Source organism: Eretmochelys imbricata, chromosome 3 (assembly GCF_965152235.1).
Source record: "Eretmochelys imbricata isolate rEreImb1 chromosome 3, rEreImb1.hap1, whole genome shotgun sequence".
Classification (NCBI taxonomy): Eukaryota; Metazoa; Chordata; order Testudines; family Cheloniidae; genus Eretmochelys; species Eretmochelys imbricata.
In genome coordinates, this window is record NC_135574.1 from 104,170,282 (window position 1) to 104,197,043 (window position 26,762).

The following is a 26,762-nucleotide window of genomic DNA, read 5'->3' on the forward strand; positions in this document are numbered from 1 at the left end:
CAGGATGACCATATGCAATTATCCCGCCTGCAATCTACAAAAGCAGAAACTACAACTTTTGGTTTATATTTAGGTGGTGGGGCAATTAGGGACATAGTTCATGTCTTCTAGGTACTGCCATGATCCTGCAGCTGCGCATAATCTTACCAAGGATTGTAAAACCCAAGAGCAAGTTTTTGAGAGTTAAGGATAAACTTTCAGTCTTAACTCTGGCTTCCGTTGACTTAAGACGTAATATTGTATAAATATATGTGATTTTCATTTTGCTTAGTAAAACGTGCTAAAAAACCGTCAGAAATTAAGAAATAGTGCCCCCCTCACTGTATCCAAACCTAATAGGTTACTGCTACTGAAAGGAGTTTATCTGAGAGTCCTAAACTTATCCAAAAGCAGGCAATGTAAGCTTCTCCACATTGTTCTACCAGTATGCCTCCGCTCCTGACCTGGAGGGCTCATCACTTGAGGTCAGTCGATAGGATTTTAGACTCTTAAGTGCGTAGATTCCATTTGAAAAGGAGATTGAGACTCCTCAATCAGTTCGGCATTGTGCTGCTGAGCGCAGCAATGCCTAAATGCCTTTAGGAATTTGGCCCTAAGTCTCTATTATTTTTATTAATAATAATTATACTTGGCTCTAAGGGAGGGCCTTCCATATGCGGATCTTTACAGTGTGCTTTACAAATATTAACCTACTCTTTATTATTGACTAGACTGCGTGTTTACTCTCAGGCCTGTGTCAGAGAAACTCCACAAGGAATTATTACTCAGGGACACTGCTCAGAGTCAACATTCCTCAGGAGGTCCAGCTTTGCATGGTGGGAAGGGAGGGGTCATATGCTGCATCAGATGCTGAATGCTCCCCAGCCAACTTCACTAGCTGATGCATATGTGTGGAGAGGAGGAGAAAACAGAGCCCTTGAATATTGCATGAGTAGCCCCTTTTCTCCCTGCACTCCGACTCACAATATGGATAAGCCCTGTGCAGTGGCAGAGAGGGTGGAGGGGATTGGTCACAAATAGGCTATAAATCAATAAATTAAATAGGCTCAGGTGATGACTTTTGGATATTTTATATCTAGTAATACCCGATATTAACTATTATTTATTCAGCACTATTAAGTTATATATAAGTGACAAGTACTATTAAGCATTATGACTAATATAAAATTTCAGCCTTGAGCAAATTTGTTTTAATGACTGAGATAAAATAAAATCCTAAAAATAGGGATTAAGAGGGAAACCCCTGAGAGAACCGGTTTTTATAGCTGTAATACTACTCTAGTAAAATGGTAGAATCAGCACTGTCAAACTTGATATAACTATCATAATTAACTTGTTCATTTTCACTCTAAAGAACATTCTCACAAGCGACGATAGAACAGACATTTTCTTGCAAAGCACTGAGCTACACAGTTCTAAAGGAAATATTCACGGTGGTAACATTAAAAAAATAATCTTAGAAATTTCTCATTTAGAAATTTTAAATAATTAAAATCTACTCAAAAACTGAGTGAGTCCCTTGTGTTCTTGACATTGATTTCAGTTAGCTTAGATTGCAAAATTCCAAAATCCTATCAACCTCAATTTATTTTATTTATCATAGACCACCGGACCAGGGGGATGAGGTAGATGAGGCTTTCTTCCGGCAGCTCACGGAAGCTACTAGATCGCATGCCCTGATTCTCATGGGTGACTTTAATTTTCCTGATATCTGCTGGGAGAGCAATACTGCGGTGCATAGACAATCCAGGAAGTTTTTGGAAAGCATAGGGGACAATTTCCTGGCGCAAGTGCTAGAGGAGCCAACTAGGGGGGGCGCTTTTCTTGACCTGCTGCTCACAAACCGGGTAGAATTAGTTGGGGAAGCAAAAGTGGATGGGAATCTGGGAGGCAGTGACCATGAGTTGGTTGAGTTCAGGATCCTGACGCAGGGAAGAAAGGTAAGCAGCAGGATACGGACCCTGGACTTCAGGAAAGCAGACTTCAACTCCCTCAGGGAACGGATGGCCAGGATCCCCTGGGGGACTAACTTGAAGGGGAAAGGAGTCCAGGAGAGCTGGCTGTATTTCAAGGAATCCCTGTTGAGGTTACAGGGACAAACCATCCCAATGAGTCGAAAGAATAGTAAATATGGCAGGCGACCAGCTTGGCTTAACGGTGAAATCCTAGCGGATCTTAAACATAAAAAAGAAGCTTACAAGAAGTGGAAGGTTGGACATATGACCAGGGAAGAGTATAAAAATATTGCTCGGGCATGTAGGAATGAAATCAGGAGGGCCAAATCGCACCTGGAGCTGCAGCTAGCGAGAGATGTCAAGAGTAACAAGAAGGGTTTCTTCAGGTATGTTGGCAACAAGAAGAAAGCCAAGGAAAGTGTGGGCCCCTTACTGAATGAGGGAGGCAACCTAGTGACAGAGGATGTGGAAAAAGCTAATGTACTCAATGCTTTTTTTGCCTCTGTTTTCACTAACAAGGTCAGCTCCCAGACTGCTGCGCTGGGCATCACAAAATGGGGAAGAGATGGCCAGCCCTCTGTGCAGATAGAGGTGGTTAGGGACTATTTAGAAAAGCTGGACGTGCACAAGTCCATGGGGCCGGACGAGTTGCATCCGAGAGTGCTGAAGGAATTGGCGGCTGTGATTGCAGAGCCATTGGCCATTATCTTTGAAAACTCGTGGCGAACTGGGGAAGTCCCGGATGACTGGAAAAAGGCTAATGTAGTGCCAATCTTTAAAAAAGGGAAGAAGGAGGATCCTGGGAACTACAGGCCAGTCAGCCTCACCTCAGTCCCTGGAAAAATCATGGAGCAGGTCCTCAAAGAATCAATCTTGAAGTACTTGCATGAGAGGAAAGTGATCAGGAACAGCCAGCATGGATTCACCAAGGGAAGGTCATGCCTGACTAATCTAATCGCCTTTTATCATGAGATTACTGGTTCTGTGGATGAAGGGAAAGCAGTGGATGTATTGTTTCTTGACTTTAGCAAAGCTTTTGACACGGTCTCCCACAGTATTCTTGTCAGCAAGTTAAGGAAGTATGGGCTGGATGAATGCACTATAAGGTGGGTAGAAAGCTGGCTAGATTGTCGGGCTCAACGGGTAGTGATCAATGGCTCCATGTCTAGTTGGCAGCCGGTGTCAAGTGGAGTGCCCCAGGGGTCGGTCCTGGGGCCGGTTTTGTTCAATATCTTCATAAATGATCTGGAGGATGGTGTGGATTGCACTCTCAGCAAATTTGCGGACGATACTAAACTGGGAGGAGTAGTAGATACGCTGGAGGGGAGGGATAGGATACAGAAGGACCTAGACAAATTGGAGGATTGGGCCAAAAGAAATCTGATGAGGTTCAATAAGGATAAGTGCAGGGTCCTGCACTTAGGACGGAAGAATCCAATGCACCGCTACAGACTAGGGACCGAATGGCTAGGCAGCAGTTCTGCGGAAAAGGACCTAGGGGTGACAGTGGACGAGAAGCTGGATATGAGTCAGCAGTGTGCCCTTGTTGCCAAGAAGGCCAATGGCATTTTGGGATGTATAAGTAGGGGCATAGCGAGCAGATCGAGGGACGTGATCGTCCCCCTCTATTTGACATTGGTGAGGCCTCATCTGGAGTACTGTGTCCAGTTTTGGGCCCCACACTACAAGAAGGATGTGGATAAATTGGAGAGAGTCCAGCGAAGGGCAACAAAAATGATTAGGGGTCTAGAACACATGACTTATGAGGAGAGGCTGAGGGAGCTGGGATTGTTTAGCCTGCAGAAGAGAAGAATGAGGGGGGATTTGATAGCTGCTTTCAACTACCTGAAAGGGGGTTCCAAAGAGGATGGCTCTAGACTGTTCTCAATGGTAGCAGATGACAGAACGAGGAGTAATGGTCTCAAGTTGCAGTGGGGGAGGTTTAGATTGGATATTAGGAAAAACTTTTTCACTAAGAGGGTGGTGAAACACTGGAATGCGTTGCCTAGGGAGGTGGTGGAATCTCCTTCCTTGGAAGTTTTTAAGGTCAGGCTTGACAAAGCCCTGGCTGGGATGATTTAACTGGGAATTGGTCCTGCTTCGAGCAGGGGGTTGGACTAGATGACCTTCAGGGGTCCCTTCCAACCGTGATATTCTATGATTCTATGATTTGGCTATGTATTTGTTCTCATTCTGGGCTAAGAGCAAAGTCAAATGGCATACCTGTTTCTCCAGTAACATTTGCCTTCGATAGCTCTCCATTTTGCTGTTCATTAGATTTCTATAAAGGAAACACAGTTTTGTAAATTAAAAGCAGCACTGGAGAAAAGGGAAACATATGCCCAGCTGTTTATACGGATGATGAAATGTAGCATATACCTTGTCAACAACTTCTGTGCGCCTAGTTCTTTTCATGATCTCCTCAAGTCGCTACAACGAAAGTTACAAAGAAAGAAAATGTTTATCGACATTGATTAAAAAAAATCACCTTAAAACCCATAATCTTTGGTAATATATTAAAATTGGGATTTACTGAAGAAAAAAAACCCTCTTGGGACTTGATCTAAATCCCATAAAATCAATGGGAATCTTTCCATTCATTTCACTAGGCATGGATCCGACCTTTAGTGAATTCCTGAAGCAACATTTGCAATAACTATATATGTCTTTCTACAGTGCACATGCAAATAAACAAACTGCTAAGATATACAGTACCGAGGTTCCCTGCATGCATTCGATTACCTTCTTCCTTTCTAAGCGCTCTTGTTCTTCTCTTTGGAAACGCTTTTCACGCTCTAACCGAATCCGCTCTGCCTCTTCACTCAGGCGAGCTTCTTCTTCTTTCTGAGTAATGGGAAAGGAACAGAAATAGGGACTTATTCACAATGTAATGGCTGATCCGCACTGGCATCTGCCTATCTTTGTATGACATTTTAATTTACAACAGTCTGACAAGGAACTTTTGGGGTTATGTCATCAACAGAATTTTCAGACTGAAATGAAGGTTTCTTAATTAACGTCTGTGTTCCCCTTTCTTCTCTTAATTTTATGTAAATTAAAAAGCTGGTAATCTTGTTTGGTTCTGTGTCTGTTTTATGATGCATGCATGAATACACAGAAGATGACTAATGAAAATGCATTTCCTAACCTAGCAGCTAGCAAAAGTGTTCATGAGACTAATGCACTGTGCTGATGAATGGTTTCGATAGGGTCAAAAGAAAGCAGCAGAATTCCCTCCTATTCTCCAGACATTGTCCTTGCTTAACAAAAGCAATGACAAACAGCCATATGCACACTTCCTGTTTTTTAATTAAATGTAAGGCTCCCTTGGGAGGTACTGTTGAAGGGCTTTCTCTATAAGATAAGATTGTCTTGCATTATTGGAGGCACTATAATAGTTCCCTAGATAAGGATGCATTGAGATTTGCACTTAAGGAGGTTTCATCTTGTTTTATATATGAATATTATAGAGTATATGCCTCAATTTACAGCATGTACTCAGAGTGCAGAATACATTTTCTGAAAAATTTCAGGTAAATGTCTTAATTAGTTTATAAATTTAATTACATTAATACGATCCTTTAAATAACTGTGTGTCTCTGGGTGTGTGTTTTTATATATATATATATATATAAAAATAATGTGTGTTTGTGTGTATTCTAGTCAGACTAAATTTACATATTTGTTGAGAGGATAAAATCATTAATGTTTATGAGGCACCCACATGGTAATGAGGGTTAAATAAGTATGTAGATAGAAGAGGAATCTAAGTGCTTTGCATATATTAAATAATTTAATCTCACAGCAGCCTTACTGCAGCTGGGAAAGCAGCATTATCATCTCCATTCTACAGATGGGAAACTGAGGCAGAAAGCTCAAATACCCAATTGTGATACTCTTACCTTGAGTGGTACCTTCCTTCTTGAGCAGTCTCACTGCTTTCAATAACACTACTCGAGGGGCATGGTGCTATTCAACATAAGTAAGAGTATCAACATCTGTTCCTAAACCATGAGCCCAAACAGGTAGTATCAGAGTAAGGATTAGAATTCAGGAGTTTTGGATTTCCTTTCCTATGCTAAGTCCTCAGCTTCTCTCTTATAGGCGTCCCGAACTAACTCTGCATAGTAAAGTTACCTTGGCATCTAGCAGGTTAAAACTGTAGGGCTCAAATTCTCCTCTGGTATAACTCCACTGAATTCAAGGGAGTCACATGACTTGAGAATTTGGCCCATAAAATCAAGGGGCTAATTGTAAATTAAAAACAAAACAAAAGTCCTACAGAAAAAGATCCACCCGCAGCTAGATTTTTCCTCTGAGAGAAATACATTCCAGCTATTCTGTACCCATCTATGAATGCAAGAGTCAGTGCATAAGTCACTTAAATTTGTAATATACTCTGCACATCCAAAAGGAAATCTAGAGCTGCCCATGAGATTATTAACTCAAATCACCAACACACAGCCTGGTATGAAAACTCCATGGAGAAGCATACTTGTTTCTGAATGCGCTCCAACTCCTCCTTCTCTTTCTGGTCTCTTTCTTCTGCCTGCCGGCGTAGCTCTTCTTCCTTTTCTTGCTCCTGCTCTCTCTCCCTTCGCTTCCTCTCCGCCTCTTGCCTGCGAGCCTCCTCCTCCTCCCGGCGAGCTCTCTCTTCAGCTATCTTCTGCGATAATGCCTCCTTCTTTAGCCTGTGACCAGGAAACACAAGGGTAAGAGTGTGGGCGATTCTGGGCTATGGCAACAGCAGCACCGGACAGAAGAACAATGAGATTTCTGACTCAGAGTGACATATAACAGAGGTGAGCTTTAGTGCCCGAAGTGGTGATTCAGTTGGTGAGAGAAGGCAAAAGAGAGTGAGACATGCATCATTTACGTCCAGAACTACTGGAGAGCCTTGGTATTAAATGAGAAAAGGGAAAGGCCTATAAACCACAGTTATTGGAAATCTAAAAACACTCTCCATGAAAACCCACAGCGTCTGACTCTTTCATTTGGGGAGGCTTATGTGAGCACTGGAAGCTCCCTAGAACTGGGGGTGGGGCCGCCCCCACCCCCACCCCCAGCTCAGCCTCTTCCTCCTCCCACTTCTCATCCCTTACCATGAAAAGTGATGGGGCCATGGCCATGGGGAGGAGGAGTCCCACAGCTGGGCCAGCCAATGAGAGGCTGTGTGTGCTGATGCCAGAGCAACTCAGCTAAGGGGTACCAGAAGAGGGAGGGGCCAGGGCCCATCACTTTTTCCTGCCTTAAGTGGGGGAGGGGGTGAATAGGAGCGAGTGGCGGGCAGGAGGCCTTGGAGGAGGGAGCAGCGAAGTGAGGGCGGGGCCTCGGGGGAAAAAGCAGAGCACGGGCAGGAAGAGGCAGAGCGAGGGCAAGGCCTCAGGGGAAAAGGCTGAGCAGGAGCCTCCCCAAGCCTCTTATATGCACCACCCATGATTATCATAGCCATGAGGATGAAGATAGCCATGAGCAGGATCCTCAGCTAGTGCAAATCATCACAGCTTTACTGATTTCAGTTGGAGATACAGTGATTTGCTCCAACCTTCATTCTCTCTGTTTAAAGCACTAAATGCACATATGAACAGATGGGACACATGTGCTAAGAAGTTTTTCAGATTTTTAGTCTCATTATTTTTCAGCTTGTTTGACTTGTGTAAACAAATCCTGACAAGACACAATTATTCCTTCAGTTTGGATTTTCATGCTTCTTTTTCTTAGGGATTGGTTCTGAACCCTCCATATTAAACACTATGGTAGCTACCAAAATGACACAAAGATGCTAAACTGTATCCTCTCCACTGAGCAGATCTGGGTGTCACCTTTCAGTCTCTTCCCTCTCCTTCCTTTCTTGCTCCTCCCGTTCTCGCTGCTCGCGGGCCAGCCGCCTCTTTTCAGTAAGCAGTCTTGTTGCTTCTTCCGGGTCAGTAGTACCTGCCGAAGCCTTGCTAGAAACAGGGGATGGTGAAGTTGCTGGTGGAGTGGGGGGCAAAGCTGGAGCAGCTACTGAAACAGGCAGAAAGGGAAATTCATCCATATAATGTGGTGTCAAAAATAACGACCCTCAACAGTGTGTAATTGAATAAACCTCTCTAGGAGGATGGGAAATACAATTTGAAGTACTGGAGCTTTGATTATAAAATATTTTCAGGCCTATAGGGATACATTAGAAGAAGGGGAAATCATTAGCTCCTGAGGTTCAGATTCCTTTGGAGGGGATTTTGCCCCCGTGCACCCACAGGAGCAGTTGCTGTTCAGGTGGAATTCTGCCAGGGAAGAGAGCAGCTTTCAACTCAGGCTGGGGGACAACAGGAGCTCTGATGTTGGAAAAAGCCTAGGAGAGTTGCTGAATCAGCCCATTTCCTAGATGGCCTGACCCTGCTTGGGTTGGTCTCTCCCATTTTTGTACGTGTACTGGCTGCAGTGCAGGGACTGTGGGCAGTTTGCATTACTGTGTCCTCGCTTCTGGCCAACTGTCTGGCCTCAGGAGCCTGAGCCAGGGTTCTGCTAATGCCATCAGGCCCTTCATTTCTGAAAGTGCCCTCCAATTAAGGAGGTCTTGTGAAAGCCCCCGTTAGCACAGCGATCCGCATTGGTTTGGCAGTTATTCAGCTGTTACACACATAAAGATTACTTGGGACATGCTTAGCACATTTCACCCTAGAATCTTAAAGAACTTGACAATCAAGTAACTAATCCTCAAAACACTGTATGGCAGATCTTACACACACTTTACAGATGGGTACACCAAGTATCTTGAGCAAGTTCACACAGTGTGAAAGTGACAGAGCTGGGAGTAGAACCCAGGAGTCTCCCAGTTCCCCATTCTAATTACTCCTTTGCTCATTCCAAAAATGTTGAGTGAGTATCTGCCTTGATGTCAACTGTCCACCTATGGCCAGTTGCATATACAAGCCGTTTCCTCCTTCCTCAAAACACAATGTCATGCTTGTTAGGTGCACCCTGCCTCAATCTGAAAGCTGCAATTGAGTCTGATCTTGAATATAGTTTTCACAGGACAATTTGCAGGGGCAACCCTGACACAGCAAGGTCCTATACCATAACCAGTGACAGAGCTGACAGTTCTGGTTTGTTTCATATAACATTTATTACTGGAGTGTACTCTTTCTTAAATAAAATATTAGTTAACATTTCTGTTCGGCTGCCTGGCTTCTGAATACCTGTCATTTCCCCCACAAACAATAGAGAAAATGAATTGAACTTTTTCCTCTAGAGGCCAGGCACACATTATTCAGGGTGCTGCTATCAATATGTTAGCCAAACTGAAGGAAGTGCACCCAGACAAGCAGCAATGCTTCTGGCAGTGCCGGCGACATGTATAGGGAGATAGTTAGACTGACAATGATGTGAAAAACTACAGCCAGCTGTAGGATTTGCGGGGTGATGAATTGTTGCCTGATTCCTTCTAAATGTCACTGATGCATTGTAAATGTAAAAAAGGAAAGGCTCTGTGATGGGTTGAACTAGGCATTCCCTGCCTGCTGCCAGAGACCCCACTGCCTTGGAGCACCCTGCCCCAGGAAGCTGTCTGTAACAAGAGCAGGGCAGTGAGCCCAGACCTCCACGGGTTGCCTAGAGCAGCCTCTCAGAATCAGCTGCTGGTGGAATTAGTGAGACTTGGCCCTTTAGCAGCTTGAAGGGCCAGGCAGGCAGAGGCCAATCAGTGCCAGCAGACCAGATAAAAAAGGCCAGTTCTGGGGCAGCCAAGGAAGGGTCTTTCCTCAGTCTTAATCCAAGAAGCCAGGCCTGGTCAGAGCCTAATTCTGACTGTAACCTTTGGCTTAAGTCAATCGAAGGCTTTTGTTTACTTTGTGGAGTGTAAGGCCCCTGTGGATCATCCTGAGTGGAACATTAATTTGACCAATGCAGGATTAGGTGAGCTCACTTTGCAAGATGCTCCACTGGCTGAGGTGAGCCCGTGACAGGCTTTCAGATCTCCTGCAACCTCTCTAATCACTTCTTCAGCTTCTCATTAAGAGGATCCTCCTTATGCCCACTCCTGCTTTCAGCTGGGGTTCCACAGGGCTGTCCTTGCTCCCCTTCTCTTCTCCCTCTGGGTAATCTCCTGGGCAAACACAAATTCAGCTACCATTTCTATGCTGACAACTCACAGACCTCTCTCTCCATTCTGGACCCTTCTCCTCCTGTCCAAATTAAATTCTTTACCTGTGTTTCTGGCATCTCCTTGTGGGTGTCCAGCTTAAACTCAACATGGCCAAAACAGCACAGGACAGCTCCTTAAGGGAGTTGGGCGTAGCCTCACTTGTGATTAATTCGCTACCTCCCAAGTGATAGCTTTGAGTTCAGGGATCAGGTACTCCTTAGATAAAAGGCCAGCAAGCAACTCATTCAGAGACAGACAGACAGAGTCTGGACAAAGGCCAGGAAAGGAGCCAAGCAGAAGGACCTGGTCTATCTATCTGTTTGATTTATGTTGTACTGTTTTGGTTCTGAGAACTAAACCCCCCGCAAGAGAGGGACCCCTGAAGAGAGTACTTTTGGGAGCTTTGTTTGACGTACTGGCTGGTGAGTGGCCCAGTAGCTTAGAAGAGCTCTTAATCATTCCGCTTAAGCTCTTCTTCCTTCCCTCCTCTACCACTCACCATGGCCACTACCACCACCACTGCACCATCACGCAGGCCCATAACATGAGCATCATGTTATACTTGGCCGTCTCTAATTCCTCACATCCAAGTGTGTCCAAAACCTGGTGATTCTTCCTGCATAATCTCTCTAATATAGGGGCCTTGTTCTCCACCTACATAGCGAAAATCCTTATCCAGGATTTCATCATCTTGCATCTCAATTACTATAGCATCCTCTTCTCTGGCCCTGACAAAGTTAATCTTACCCCACTTACATCCACTGCTACCCTTCTCTTCACTGCTCCCCTTCTCTCCACTGCACCAAACACAAGCTATTTGTCTTCACCTTCAAGGTCCTTCATGGTCTATTCCCACCCTACTTATTATCTCAGATGCAATCAAGATATTGAGTCCTGCCTCCACTCTGCGAAGGACATCAGCCTCCATGACCAACTTGTTGAGTTTCCAAACAAGCACCTTCATGCTTTCTCTCATGTGCCCCGTAAATGTCTGCAAAACTCAGTCATGATCCTTCTTCAAATCCTCCTTTGCTATTGATGCCTACAAAAAACTTAACACATCAGGAACAGTCTCAGCACATCAGCTGCTAATCATACTGACCAGCATTGTCTCATCGTTCCAACAGTCCATTGTATCCCTTTGTTGTCTTTTGTTTTATGCTTAGATCATAGACTCTGTGGGACAGGGACTGTCTTTCTGTTATGTGTCTGTAGAGTGCCTAGAATAATGGGATCCTAGATAAAACTGGGGCTCTAGGGGCTACCTATTAATTATAGCAACAAAAGATAAGGACCAGCTCCTATCTTAAAGGAATAGTAGACGCCAGCTGCATGTGAAGGGGTCCGTGCAGGGTTGCTAATGTTTAATACATTTTTCAATGGACCTGCCTCCAAATCACCTAGGGATCTGAGTTTTGGCTGCACTTTGATGAAATTGTACCATTCTCTCCCCTCCCATCTTGTCGATTTCTTTGACTATGTTAATGCAGAATCCAGAGTAACAAAGAACAGGAATATCAGTGATCATAACAACCATTCCATCCCTGTTCCTAGAATGGACAAGGATATCAAATATGTATCAGGGGAATCAAAAAATTATTTGTTCCTAAATACAATTTACTATCATAAAAGGGCTGTGTGTATTTTCTTCCTTTGGCCCATTCACCATTTAATTATCATGGATTCACACATTCCATCTCCATATTATTTTTTCTTCTCAATTTTCTCTTTTTTATTCTTTTCACCTCTCCTCTTCTTTGCCTCCCCTTTTCTTTTCTGAAAAGCAGCAGCAACCTCTCATCTCATTCTATCTCTTTCCTCTCTGCCTCACTAATGGTTGTGCAATCCCTTGCTGTATTTACTCCTGGGGGAATTCTGCACCACTGCGCGCACACATTATTAATGAGCCATGCATATTTTTAATTTTTTTGCACAGAAAAAAGCTTCTGCTGAAAAGTTGCTGCAGTTCTGCCTTTTGCTCACCAGAGGGTGCTATGGCACTAGAACACAGCAGCAGCTCCCAGCCAGCTACAGAAGAGAAAGACCCCGCAGAGCCTTCTTTGCAGCGGACCAGATCAGGAGATGGGGCTATGGGGAGACAGATAGCGTGGGATGCTGGGGGTGGGTCAGACAGGGGCTCATAAGGGCTAGTGGGGGGGGGGGGAACAGACTGGGGCAGGGGCTGAATAGGAGTGGAGGTGCAGGGCCACAATGGGGAGGGAGGTGCAGGGCCACAATGGGGAGGGAGGTGCAGGGCCACATGGTGATGGGGGAAGGGGTGCAGAGCTACATAGGGACAGAGGATGTCAGAGTGGGGGCACTCAGACACATGGGGACAGGGTGGGGGTGCAGGGCCACATGGGGATGGGGGAATGGGTGTCTGAGTGGGGGTGGAGGGACACGGGCCTGATTGAATGGGAGAGTCTAGGAGTCAGCCAGGGTCTGCATGGGGGAAGCTCCCTAACAGTCCTTCTCCGCCCCCCACAAAAACCTGTTCCATACTTTTCCCACCCATACCAACAACCCTCCAAGTTCACACCCAGGCTCCTTCCCAGCAATTATTTCCCTCTCCCTCAGCTCCTCTGTTATCCCTGACTCCCCCCAGCCTTTGCACTGCTTCTGGGGGGTGCGGGAAATACAGTTCTGTGTTTTAGTTTAAATGAATTATTAGTCAGAGTTCCATATTAATATGCCTAGTAAGGAATCTATTTGTCAAAAACATTTTCTGAATCTTTTTTGTTGTCTATATTGTTAGAGACATACTTGCTGATAGGTATTTTTAAATAAATGATAAAAAATAACTGAAACTGGTGTGATTATATTGTGTTATTTTGACAAATAAAATATGCAGAATTTGAAAATATTGTGCGCAGAATTTTTAATTTTTTGGCGCATAATTCCCCCAGGAGTATGTATTCCATGTTATATTGCTTGTTCCTTCTTGTTCCTCACCTAGGTTTTCCTTTGTATTCCATTACCTCTACTTTATTCTGCTTTTATCTCCCATGGGCATGTTGTACCAGCATGGCTAAATTGGTACAGATCTAGTTTAATTAACACAGTTGGCATCTTTGCTTCTGTTCATTCATCAGCCAGGCCCTATATCATTGAGATATAACCAGCTTACCCTCTGGTTTTATGCTGGCTGAGAAAGATTTCAGCATTCAGTACAATGGTCCCTTAAAACAATAAGCAGAAACAGAACACCAGCTTCTCCCACTGGTCAAAGGAGAAAACATTATTTATCTTGTTTTTCTTATGCATTTGTATCTGTCACTTGAATAGCTACCTACATATTTTTGGTTGGGTCTTGCTGCACCTGGATAGAACTGTATCTGCAGCAGTAAAATACTACAGAGACCAGCAAATTCCTTACCATTAAAAATGAAAGGCTGGGTAACCTTATGATTTCATTTTCCTGCCTTGGGCAATGCATCTTTGCATGACACTGAATTTCCAATAGGGAAATAATAAAAAGCCACTAGCAGACCTGGACATTCCTGTTGCCTGGGTTACTTCAGGAGATGGTTTCATGCGACACTCTCTCTAACATTAATGGCACGCAACACTTGTTCCATTGTCACAGAGCTTGGAAAAGCCGTTGCATGAGGATGTGAGAGTCAACCATGAATCACATTTTTGAGGTGTAAGTTGTGCTAAGCCATGTAAAGGATCAACCCAATAATGTATCACGGGTTCTAAGAAATTTTTGAAGGACTGTTCAAACCAGTTATTGAAGGAGAAGTACCGTTGACTGATAAAGATGCAATAAACTAGGTGGGAAGGGAAGAGGAAAAGAGAAGGACTCAAAAACATCCCTGAGCCTTACCTTGAGCCGGTTCTAGTTTGACAGGGAGACCTTCCCCGATTGCGGATTCTCCAGCACCTGCTGAAATTGCTTTACCCTCTTCTGTGTGTTCCTCAGCTGCCTTCTCAGGCTCCTTTTCTGGTCCTTTTCTCTGACTATCTGGTTTCAGCTCTTTTTTGATTGGGCGGATATTGCCAGGGGAGGGAGGGCGCGTCTGAGTGGAGGTCACTTTGGAAGAGCCAGGTGGGGAAGTTCTCTCTTTGGGGGTGCCAGGCAAAAAAGGCAAGGACTTGGATGCATGCCTGTTCAACCACAAAGAAAACAGAATGATGGCAATACGTTGGGCACCTTTCTATTCCCTCGATAGATAAAAGCTGTAATAGCTCAAAAACAAACAATCACTACTTCGAGATCTCCCTCCCAACCAACAGGAAATCTGAAACGTGTTGAGACAGAATAATAATATTTAGATGTTATACAGAACTTAATCTTCAAAACTCTTTATAAACATTAACTAATTAATCCTCAATACACACCTGTGAGAAGGGCACTGACGGGATATAATCTTCCTTTCTCCCCATCCCTGACCACTGGACGCTTTCCTTTTTAAAGATTTGTTCATTGTCTGGCTATACCAGAACTAGGATAGGAGACACTGGATATGGTTTAACCAGGGTGCAATTTTATTATTAGATGTCTAGGAGTTCCTGGCAGATAAAAGTGTACAGTGCAGGTAACTCCATGATCATTTCAATATCTGCCTGGGGAGCTTCCTTTAGTACCCCCACTCCCTCTTTCCATCCTGGTCCCCAATCACTTACCATTCCCCTCCTTAAATGAGGGTTAAAGTGGACTATAAAGGATGGGGAGGATTAGCTCCTGGCTGTGCCAGCCATAGGCGTCTCGAACGCCCCCTGTTCTGTTCCTTTAACAAACACCTCCTTTAAATCTTTTACTAAGCCATTTATCTGGTCACTGTCTCCCTTCCCTATGGAGTATCTGCACTGGTCATCCACCCCACACTTACATAATGAGTTGCAGCATCATGGCCTAACTCCCTTCCCTACTCACCATAACAAAGCCCACCCTGAAACTGCTGTAGGGAAGGCAAACCGCCCCACCTTGGCCAATCTGATGGTGAGGGAAAGATTCCTTCCCAGCCCCACCAGAAAGGAGCGACTAGTGCGATTGCCCTCCGCGGATCCTGACCAAACCTGGTATTTTGCCACTTCCAAGCGTAGGAGGGTGGGCGCTGCTCCGCCTGGTCTTGGGGAAAGGGTGTTTCTCCCACCAGGCTTGCCCTTTATCAACTCCCCAGCCCTTCCAGTCCCTGGGGGAGGAGTCAGCATCGCCACATTGTCCTGCTCTACTTCTGCAGCAGTGTCCATGCCGCACTACCTCCTGCCCCATTACAGCAGCATACCCCTTTCCCCAGCAAGCCAGACAATGCCCCCCCTGCCCCAACATAGGGTGCGATGCGGTCATTGCTGATTATAGCTTCTTTTAATTGCCATTTTAATAGGTGTTTTCTGTTGCTGAGTCACTTAATGAGCATAACATGTAAAGCTTAATATAGCTGAATCCCAGCGTCTGTACTTCACTTACCAAACTGGGGAGAGAGCTAGTGATCTAGTTTTGGGATTGGAAGGAGAGTGAAGTCTCTTTACGCTGAAGGAGGGGTCCTTTTCTTTTTTGTCAGTCTGAGGATCAGCAAATAAACAGAATATCATATTGCATGAGTAATTCACATGGGCAAAGGACTACACATTCAGCATAGGAAAATGAGAAATCAGTGCTGCCTCAGCACGTTTTGCAGCCTGGTTGGTAAGTGCACTAACAGGGACTCCTGTAACAAATGTAATGATGTTCTGTGCCAGGAAATGAGCATTTAACAGTATGCATGCATATTAGTCACTCTGTGCTATCCTAAGATGCTTCGGGAGACTTTTCAAAGTCTTAAGTTGACACAGGCAGATAATTATCGTTTTTTAAAGTCCTTCTCTCCACTGTTTGCAATACCTGTGGAGATTCTTGAAATTAACACTTCACTCACCACAAATGTTATATTTCTTCAGCTGGCAAACAGCAAGTTCCCATCCCCCTTTCCTGACAAGCTGTTTATGGAGCTCAAGTGTACATGGCTCTATTTATTTTGTTTCCTTGTTTATCTGCCAGCACCACAGCTGCCATCACAGGCCTGAAATATGGTTCTTCTCCTTCTCTTCTCTGCTGGCTGGCTTGGCAGCCAAAAAGCACACACTGCTCAATCTTATCCAGAATAGTTATTTTCTTTCTTCTTTTTAATTTCTTATCTCACAATAGCAATTTTTAAAATATCTCTATCAGAGCTCAGAACATATTTCCTATTAGATTATAACAGTTTTAAAGTAGATCAAAATTTGGGGCCATATGTACTTGTCAGAGCACCTTTAAATATAAGAAACCCTCAGCTTTCAGGGATATTGAATTCAAACTATAGCTGGCAATTTGTAGAGGAAACAAGATTGGTGCATGGATGTCTATCAAATGTTTTTCTCAGATAGCATCCTGTCATTCATGGAGCAGCATAATCTATCAAGCACAGCACTGGCAGAGGGGAAGGCACTACATATTGCTGATCTGGAATTTGATTAGTTAAAAGCTGTCTATAGTGTTTATCTCAGCCATTAGCTTAAACTGATTTTATAAAATATGGGAAAAGAAAGTTGAAGAAACAGGAATCTCTTGTGCAATCCCTTTATTTTTTTCCTATTGACCTCCATAAATCCTGAAATTCTTTGGGCAGTTAAGCTTAGCGTTAACAAGGTTTTAGTGGAAAGGTAATTTTTTAAAAATGTTAGCAAGTGATGGACCTAGGTGAAAATACTTTGCCCAGTGACAACTTGCCTTAAAAAAAATCAATGGATAGATGTTCAGGTGGTGTAAATCGGCATACCTCCCTTGACTGCCATGGAGTTATGGTGATTTACAACTTTTGAGCACCTAGCCCATTAATTGTTGGGTGCACAAAAAATGCAGGATTTGGATCATTAGTGAAATGTCTAACTATGTATGTCAGAGCGACACCAGCAGTATTGAAGATGGAAAGAGACTCAGTAGATCTGTTATTCTCAGTCAATTAAAAAACCCTCACATGTTCTTTCTAAACGTATTTAAAAATAAATCTGACCACAGCTATCAGCTTCTCCATTACATAGACAGCATAGTGGGAATGCATCCACTGAATGCATCCGATGAAGTGAGCTGTAGCTCACGAAAGCTTATGCTCAAATAAATTGGTTAGTCTCTAAGGTGCCACAAGTACTCCTTTTCTTTTTGTGAATACAGACTAACACGGCTGCTACTCTGAAACCTGTCATAGTAGGAATAACTGCTCAGTAGGCTACTTTTGAGAATAATAAATGGCCTTCTTCACCAAACAACTATGTCAACCTTTCTTTTTTAATTAAAATTGTAATGAAAAACCCAACAAAAAGGGCCAGACTGATAACTTTGGAGACTGAAATACTCTATTCACATGACAAATTTAGCACAGAGCAGCAGCAATGAAAGCTTCACAGTCCTGGTAATGTGCCATAACCATGATCTAAAGGGACCATCTCGAAGGCGAAGAGAGTAGTTCACAGTCTCTCTGTCTTGCATTACTCTTAGCTAAGACTACCCTCAAGAATAATTAGAGAGAAAAAGATGGGTGAGGTAATATCTTTTATGGGACCAACCTCTGTTAGTGAGAGCTCTGTGTAGCTTGAAAGCTTGTCTCTCTCATCACCAGAAGTTGGTCCAGTAACAGATACTACCTCACCTACCTTGTATCTCTAATATCTTGGGACCAACATGGCTACAACAACACTGCATACCACACAAGAAGAATGTCAGTAGCAATGGTGCTGATTGGGAGTTTGATGTTTGCCCTTTAGGAAACTGAACTGCAAACAACTGAATTCACAAAAGCCACAAAGCTACAGTTAAATAATTGTTACCAACTAGCATGATGTTAACTGGTGACCCAGAAGTGAAAGACTCCATTACCATTCTCCTAAACCATCCAAGTCTCTTTTTCTTATGTTCTAATGTGTATTCATGTCACATAGTTCTGCTACAGCTGCTAGACTACATACAATTAGCATGCTTACCCCTGCTGACTGTGTGGTCCTCCTACGTCCAGTTGTTGTGACAAAGAATTTTGTTTGGTCTGCTGGATTTCTACAGTTCATGGCCTTGTAGGACAGAGGGCTGATGGGGCTGCAAGACGCTGAACGAGGACAAATGGGGATAACTATGTGTGGGTTGTTTTCATTTATTTTTTTAAAACAGAACAGCATTGGAGGAGTGACAAAGGAAAGCCAACAGCAGGAAACAGGAACGAGAGAGAATGAGACAGAGAGAGAAAAGGAAGAAGGTATTAATACATAAACAACACTTTTAGAAGTTAAACCAGAAGCATCACTTGATACTCATTCCAGTTAGCCCCAAATAGCTACTGGTACATTTCTAATTGTAATTCATATACCTTTTAAATTGAAAGTTAAAAATTATCCCAGATTTTATCAATTTTCTTATTTATCAAAGATGAGAAAGTGTCCAAAACCAAATGGACATCAGACAGTGATATTGCCTTTTATTTTTAAAGTGATGGTTTTGGTAAAGCAACAAACACAAAATTACTGATCTGAAATTGATTAGCTTAGTACATTCATTGACATGCATTTTAATCTGAAAAAAAGAACCAGGCAAAAATCTGACTAAAATTAGGTTTTCAGGAACTAGTTGGGGCAGGAAGGGGAAGTTGAAAGAGAGAGATACATACAAAGACCAAAACACCTCATCATCTACAGAGAGAATATAATTCAACAGTCTAGCAAAATAATTACATTCCTTCACATCAAATTGACAAAGTCACATCATATGTTAAGGATAACTTGTGAGCTTGTGATCCGTTGGTGAAACTTACAAGATTTCAGAAATAAACAGACACCAAATAAATGCATGCTTCTTCTACCCTACCCAGAATACATTGTTTTGCTGTACCATTCAATCAGAACAGATTTGTAACATAAAAATATACATGCATTTTATGCTATCATTCAAATGGATATACCATAGTACAGGGGTGGCCTAACCTACTGGCCCTCCGAGCCGCATATGACAATCTTCAGAAGTTCAAGAGCTGGGTGGGCCTGCCAGGGCTCAGGGCTTCAGCCCTGCTCCTGCTGAAACCAGGAGCCCTGGCAGGTGTGCCCCGGAGGGCTGAAGTCTTGAGACACCCCCCGTCCTTGCTGGGCAGAAGCCAGAAGCAATGTATAGGGGGGGCACATGGGGTCACATCCCCCCTCAATTTTTGCCAGAGTTTGCCAGCCCTGCTCGGTCACATAGTGCAGCCGGGCCCCCTCCCTGCATGGCAGCTGTTGGAACCAGCAAGTTGGGAGCTGTGGCCGGCTGTGGGGAAAGGCAGCGGTAAACAGCTGGGAGCTGTAGGGAGAGCCACTGCTTTTGCTGCTGCGGCCCCTCCCTGCAGCTCCCAGCTATTTGCCATGACCTCTCCAAGTGGTGTTAAGACCTGGGAGCTGCAGGGAGGGGCTGCTGAGGATAAGCGGGAGGCAGGACTCAAGCTTTTGGAGGGGACAAACCTTTAAACTGTGTGTGTCTCCCCACCCCCCATCAGCAGGCACCAGTCATCTCTGGCAGAATCCCCGAGTCCCACCACCCCGCTCTAGGGCAGAAGTCCCGAACTCCTCCCCCCCACCCCCAATCTGGTAGGTGGAGCTCCGCGAGCCTCAGTTTAACTGTAAAAAAGTCGTATACGGCTTGTGAGCCACTGTTTGGCCACCCCTGCCATAGTACATAAAAATATCAACACTGCAAAACATTTACAAATAGCATAAAACATACATGTTTGCAATTTGTAGTAGCCACTGCACTTTAAAGAGTTCCTTCTGTAAGAAATATGTGTCTGGACTCCTCATTCAAAAACTGCTATCATCATCAATACACTTTAAGATAAACAGCCAGTCTAAAGACATTTTTAATAATCCACAACCCCTAAATTTTCCCCATTATAATAATAAGCACATTATAACCATCATAATCAACTTGGCAGAAACTAGTGAAGTCAGTGTCTGGGACGGCAACTCTCCTTAGCTGTTTGTAGAGGACAAAGACTATTATATGGACATGGTAGATTATTAGATTTGTGATGTTTAGAGTACACATGCAAAGAGAATTTTAGTGGTGCAAAGTGAATCAAAAAAGTACTTCTTGTAGCAATCAGAAATGCTGGTCAGAGAGTATTCTCAGACTTCGTTCTGTTCTTATTCTCTTGGCAGTGTGGTTTAGTTCACAGTGAAAACAGGGTCAAACTGTGTAATTATTTAGGTGCCTTTCCTGTTTCTCCTCTCATGGTCATTTACAATATAGTGAGAATACTTGTTAGTCAGCATGTTACTCAATAGCAGAGACAGAATGTACAGGTTCTGCACAGTACCTTTTCCTTTACATTATTTATATAAAAACCAGTAGCCTCATTTTCCCTAGGAAAAATTTCTCTACCAGGTTCTCTCTCTCTCCCTCAGAGAAAGAGTATTTCCATGTACATTATATTTCCACAAAAATGCACACTGCTGTTCTAATAAAGGTCCATTGATGTAGCAGAGCTAGTTATACACCTTTTTCTGGAATGAAGACTAAATTAACTTCATTAATAAAGAAATTAACCTCACTTCAAAGCTATGGCAAGGGCACATGTTTGCTTTATCACTTAAGATGAGCATGTTTCATGAAATATTAAAAGGAGATCATCACCAGAAAGTGAACTGCAGAGCAAGCATGAAATGGAGTTTTTCACAAATTTCTTTGCTGAATATCCTCTCATGAGGTACAGGGGGCATCAGCACAGAAATAAGTTTTAACTAACTTTTAAAAATATATATATATTTCCCTCTCTTTGAATCAATCCTCTTGGAACTTCCTGATTCTCTGAAGCTATCCTAGACAGTGACATCATAAATATTAGAAGTCGAGCACTTCATTTTATTTGTGATGGAACTGAATGATGCTTTATGGGGTATCTTCAGTGAATCAAGATGTACTAAGATTACTTGATAGAATTTTTTTTTAGAGGATTAGTTAAAACTTACTTCTGTGCTCAGTGTTCTCAATAGCTTACTTAGTAAGAGAAATTCATATTTAACTTGGTTTTAATTTTTGCTCTGAAGTTCATTTTTAAGTAATAATGATGAAGGAGCAGGGTAATTTCCTGGGGATTAATGACAGGCTGGGATGAGTTTATGGCTCAGGGCACAGTCCTGGGCCATTAACACCAGATGATCATTAATCTCCAGGAAATGCCCAGCACTCAGATAATGCAGTTACTGCTATAATTGGGCAAAATTGGAAAACAATGGGCATACAGACTTTTTTTTTTTGTTAAAAATGGGTGGTACAGTTCCAATTAGCACAGAGAGGGCATTACTAGAGAACTACCCTGAATACCCTGGTGTATTAACCACTCATGTTGCTTAAAATATCTGCCAATATTCCATTCAGCTTACAATTTATTATTTAGCATGAGACTGAAAAATTTTCACGTCTGCTCTAGTAGAGTAATTGCTTGCAAAGTTAAGAGCCTTGCTTTCTCCTGTCATCACTGTAACCACTAGCTGCATTTCCAATTTCCTACCTGCTACATAGAATTTCATGAGATTCAGTACTAACTTTACCAGCCTTTGCTGTTAAAGACATGATGCCCCTGGAAAGGACCCACATTGGCTAATTGTTCTGTCTGTAGAATATTACCCACCTTCCCCCCCTCCCCAAAGCTATCCCCATGGAACTGTACTGCAGACTAATTAAAAATGAGAATTCTTCAGTTAAAGCATCTTTGAAAAACAGTCTTGCAAAACTGGTATTCCCCCTTACCTTCAATATCCTTTATTTCAAATAAAGGCATGTTTATTGGAGAAGGCTAAGAAAACCTGTCTGGACCTAAACATTCAAGAGGTGCAACAGTATGTTACCAATGTATTAAACTTCCATAGCGTGGTCACAAAATATCTCTACAATCTATAAACAGTGCAACTACTTCTTCCCTACAATACATCAGAGAATGACCTGCTTCTTGTCCATCGTAATACATCCTGTTTTAAACATGCCCGTGACATTCTCTTTAGTTTTGAATAGTTTTCAAGCTACCTCAGAAAGACATTACCATATTCTCTATGTTATTTTCTGCCCCTCTGTGGAATAACAAAGAGTTGTTTTGTGGTTGGTGGAACTTCTGGAAACACTTACACAGGTGCTTAACTTTACTCATACTAGTAGTTCACTGAAACAGGGGACCAAACTTGAGAAACAGAACAATTTAACATTAGAAAATAAGTTAACTATAACCAGCTGAATTTCTTGATGAATATTAACTTCACAATAAAAGAGTTAATTGAGTCTTCTTTCTTCTTTAAAACACAAAATAAAGCAAATAGTTTGAAAAAATCAAGTCCACATTATTTTTTTAAAATGGGTAATATGCTCTATATTGGAAAAATAATACAATGGTACGGAATGCTTTTTTTGTAGCAGGGGCAGTACACAGCAGCTCTAGCAACATACAGCGGGCTATCATGTTTGCTGCATTGGGTCCTAATACTATAGTGGACTATGATGTGCTGCTTGCTGCCCTATGAGCGTTTTCTTTGTTGCACTGGTAAAGATACTAAAACTAGATTAAGATAAAGAGAGAGGGAGAGAAAAAGAAAGGCATACCAAGAACTTCTATGCTTTTGTAGGAGCCATTCTAGCTCACTCTATGCAAACCTGGAGTGCTACTGGAGAAATGTAAATAAAAGAATTTTTGAAAGGAACAGCGGTAATAAAACATTAGGCGTCCACTCTTTTAGGTTTACCTGCATCTCCAGACAAGGCAGCTGTGCTTTTACTTCTGGCCAGGAATGAATGTGTGGGCATCAGCAGTCTGCTAACAATGCTCTTCTCCAATGGACTGAGATTTAGACGGCGAGCTGAATATGCACCATAGAAGCAAGATGTTAGATCAGACACTTCTTACAAATCACCATACGTTGCAGAAGATGCCTCAAAATACTGCACCCAGCCATACAGGGGCATCTTCAAATTATGATTCAGAGATTAAGAGCACATAGGTCACGCATATATTTTAGTCATAACCCAATTTCCTCTATCCGTAAATTTTAAACATTTACTCTCTTTGCACTTCTTTTCCACTATTTTGCTCACATAATATGCTAAACTTCTACCAAGTCCTAATATTTTGTTCCTAACCCCAGCTACTGTACATAGATTTTAACACGTGTTTTTTGTTCCCATTCTTTTCTAGACAGGAGCAATTACATATACACTAAAAAAAAAAAAAAAAAAAAAAGAGAAGCCCGTCAATCATATTAGAAAAAAATGTGTCGTTTGCTAGCTAGCACAGAGAGAATACTGTCATAATCCTTACAAAAGGATTTTCCGGTTAGGCCCCTAGCATTTCACAAAAATCTCTTCGATCCACTCTCAAATGGGACCATATTTCCCTTAATTATGTATACAGAGACCAGATATTGCAGTGATGGGCACATCAGAATTCATTACATATACACTGGAGACTACTGATAAATAATTCATAATCATCTTAACACTGCAAGCAATGTCAGGTTTTATTGCACCTAAACATCCATTCACCATAATTTGGTTTTAGGGGTAGCAAGCAAGATTGCAACTTGAATTCATTAGGCCTGGTCTCTAAAATGAAAACCAATTGCCAGACTTACACTGGAGGCCAAGGTGTTTTTTTAAATGTAGAGGGTCAACATTATTAATTAAAACCCTGAACTGCTCTTAATCCACTTTGCTCCGGGTCCCATGAAAAGAGGGGCTGATCTTAATAATAAGTATTATCCTACGAGAGTTTAATTTCCTCAGCTGCCCTCAAGCACTGTTTTTTGATATCCAAAGCTGCTCTCCTGAATTCTGCTAACACAAAAGTGGCACCACTATAGAAACATAGGTCTCACAAAAACAGCAGGCTGTCTGCATAAGTGCCCTTACATAATGAACTACCGCAAAAGCTCTTTTCGATTAATGGAACTATTTCCAGGCTTGCACAGATTACACAAAGTACAAAATACTCTAAAGAGGCCTCCATTAACGTACACTAGTTATCATTAAGCTTGCATCTCGACAATGAGGAATAAACCATAGAACATGATTGTTAAACTGAAGGGCAGAAAATCATTTTGTTTCTCCTCTGTCTGTATGTTCAGTGTGTCCATTATTTTAGCTACTGTGCAAACCCATGGATTTGTTTACTGTCTCTTAATCTTTAGAAATTGAGTTTGATTAACTGCATGCTAGCAAAGTACAAAGTTTGAGGGAGGTTAAAGATTGAGACTAGAGAAATATTGTCATCATAATGAAATCAGAGCAAAATCCCACACTATTATGTCAATGCAAAGGGCACTCACATGGTCAGAAGAACAAGTACTAGACACAAAATCAGGACCTACTCCTGATGAACACTTACTTTCAAGTACAGTACTTACTACTACCATGTGTAGTCCTGTTGATTGCAACAGGGTTATACACACAAACATTACACTCAGTGGTAAACTTTTGTAGGATTGGGACCTAAGAATCCATAATGAAAAGCGCATCCACACACTAACAGAGTGGTCTGCCCCTTTTATAGGCCAGGGAGTCTGGGACTAGCCAGCCCTATTTCATCAGCAGACCCATCCGGGAAGGGCCCAGGTGTTCCCAATAAAAAGGCTGAGAAGATTCAGTTGATGGGGCTGTGGGAAGGAGGTTGGCGCTTGTAGGGTAGCCCTGGAGCAGAGTAAAAGGCCTCTGGATCCTCACAGCCTGCTTTGGTAGGGAGTTTTGTGGTACTTTGTTGACTTTTGTTTGAATTAACAAAAGCTGTGTCCTGCAGGAAGGGCTTGAAAGATTTGCGGCAGAGGATCATTCCTCCCTGGGCTGGGGAGACAGGCCAGAATGCTTGCACATGTGGAGATGCTGGGGAGGGGATGGGCCCATGGAACTGAGGCAGCGGCTAGCCTGAGCCCAGACCAGGTAAGGCAGCCCTGCTACACACATATTGACAAATAACTCCTAACATGCCCACTCACTCCTAAGGCCATGTTGTAATCAAAGTCTTCTGGTACGTGGAGACCCGCAGACTTATTCTCCCATCAGTGCAGAAGGGAGCTGCATGCAGAACTCTCTCATCCCCTAGTCAACCAGAGAATATAGACCCCCACTCCCACAAATGCATTTCAGAACGAGTTTCTGCACAAAGGAACCAAGTATCATCTGTGGTTACCGCCAAAATTATAAATCAAACACACACTGGCTGTACCATCATAGGAAAAAAACCCAATAGTTCCATCCATTTACTGGGTAATTAGCTACAATGAACCTGCTTGAAAGGCAAGCAACAACTATGAACTTTCAACACCAAAACAAGCAGAAAGGAAGAATATTTGCAATCTACCGCCATGCTACCCTTTAATTAACATCTTTGTGATAAAGTTTTAAAAGAGGAGTAATTTTAACCTGGTCACAAGCAGGGACTAGGAAGAAGTGAACCAACCATTTCTGCCAGTGCTTTGCAGAGTTTCTCTAGATAAATTCGCAAAAAGAAAAGGAGTACTTGTGGCACCTTAGAGACTAACCAATTTATTTGAGCATGAGTTTTCGTGAGCTACAGCTCACTTCATACTCTGAAATCTAGATAAATTAAGTCTCAAGATCCCATTTAACATAAACTGAGCTTCTGATAGCATTAAAAAAAAGTCTGAGCAAACCAGATTGGCATTTTTTTCTATTTAAATTGTGTGAATATTTAAAAATTGGACCTTGGTTCTGAAACCTCCTCCAAATCTCTCCGATGGGTATAAACCAGAAACCTGCATTAACACTATCTGGAATTTTGCAGCCTAGGTTAATCTCACATTGAAATTATTTATATTCACAGCTTCTACAAAAGCCATATTCCACCTTTAATATATGTTCTAATGGCCATTAGTTTAAAAAGTTTAGCTGGAGTGGCCAACTAAACTGTGGCCTCTGGATCTAATGTGGCTCATGGATCTGCAAAAAGAAGGCTACAGCTACCTTCTTCTTTAATGCAGAGATGTGGTCCTGGATACTACAGGTCCTAGCATGCAATACAATACCGCAGGGGAATGGATCAGTGTTCACATTGCAGTGCACTCCCGATCAATACCCGGCCCAAGCTGGGGAAGCTAATGATCCAACCAGCGGACCAAATTCAGTGATGAATCCTAGTCACATGCCACGTGAGGCACTTTGCGCATATGCTAAGAAGTACAATACCAGGCATTTTAACTGTTCAGACCTGTAATCTACACAGGTTGCACCTCCAAATTAGAAGAGAGGGCAGATATAATCAACTCAATTTTATGCAAAACCAGGTATGGTCTTTGGTTTCCTGGCAAGTTGCCAATGCATCCTGGGGGAGGGGCGTGTCAAAGGTTAGCCACCTCTTGCACAAAGCATAAGCAACTTTTTTATTTCAAGACTTTCAAAACAATTATTTGGGGGGCAAAGAAAACAAGAAGAGAGGCCTCTTCATTGGGGGAGTATCCAAGATGAAGTTTGAAAGCATAAATCTTTTCAATTCTTCCACTTCTTTTACTGAAAAACTGATGACCTGTACTGCCAAGCCCAAACGTTCAAAAAAAGCAGAAGTCAGGCCCCACAGCATCATGAGACATTTTTTAAATCTCATGATTTTTAAGACAAATACATGTTCAGGGTGGATCAAAATCTATTAAAAAAAATTAAAGAGTGGATTTTTTAATTTAAATCCGATGTTTTGATTTAAATTATTTTTAATTTTATT

At 42.6% G+C, this 26,762-nt stretch overlaps 1 protein-coding gene across 1 annotated transcript in view; it reads right to left on the bottom strand.

The window, feature by feature from the left end:
• The window catches only part of MAP7 (microtubule associated protein 7), a 184,620-nt gene that overhangs the window by 10,755 nt on the left and 147,103 nt on the right, over positions 1 to 26,762 (bottom strand). The window contains exons 7-15 of the mRNA XM_077812154.1: positions 22,783 to 22,896; positions 18,022 to 18,140; positions 15,494 to 15,588; positions 13,910 to 14,190; positions 7,778 to 7,961; positions 6,451 to 6,646; positions 4,698 to 4,799; positions 4,335 to 4,385; positions 4,179 to 4,236 (exon numbers count right to left, since the gene is read on the bottom strand). Of these exons, the coding sequence (XP_077668280.1) occupies positions 4,179 to 4,236; positions 4,335 to 4,385; positions 4,698 to 4,799; positions 6,451 to 6,646; positions 7,778 to 7,961; positions 13,910 to 14,190; positions 15,494 to 15,588; positions 18,022 to 18,140; positions 22,783 to 22,896 (1,200 nt within the window). The remainder of the gene's footprint in view (positions 1 to 4,178; positions 4,237 to 4,334; positions 4,386 to 4,697; positions 4,800 to 6,450; positions 6,647 to 7,777; positions 7,962 to 13,909; positions 14,191 to 15,493; positions 15,589 to 18,021; positions 18,141 to 22,782; positions 22,897 to 26,762) is intronic.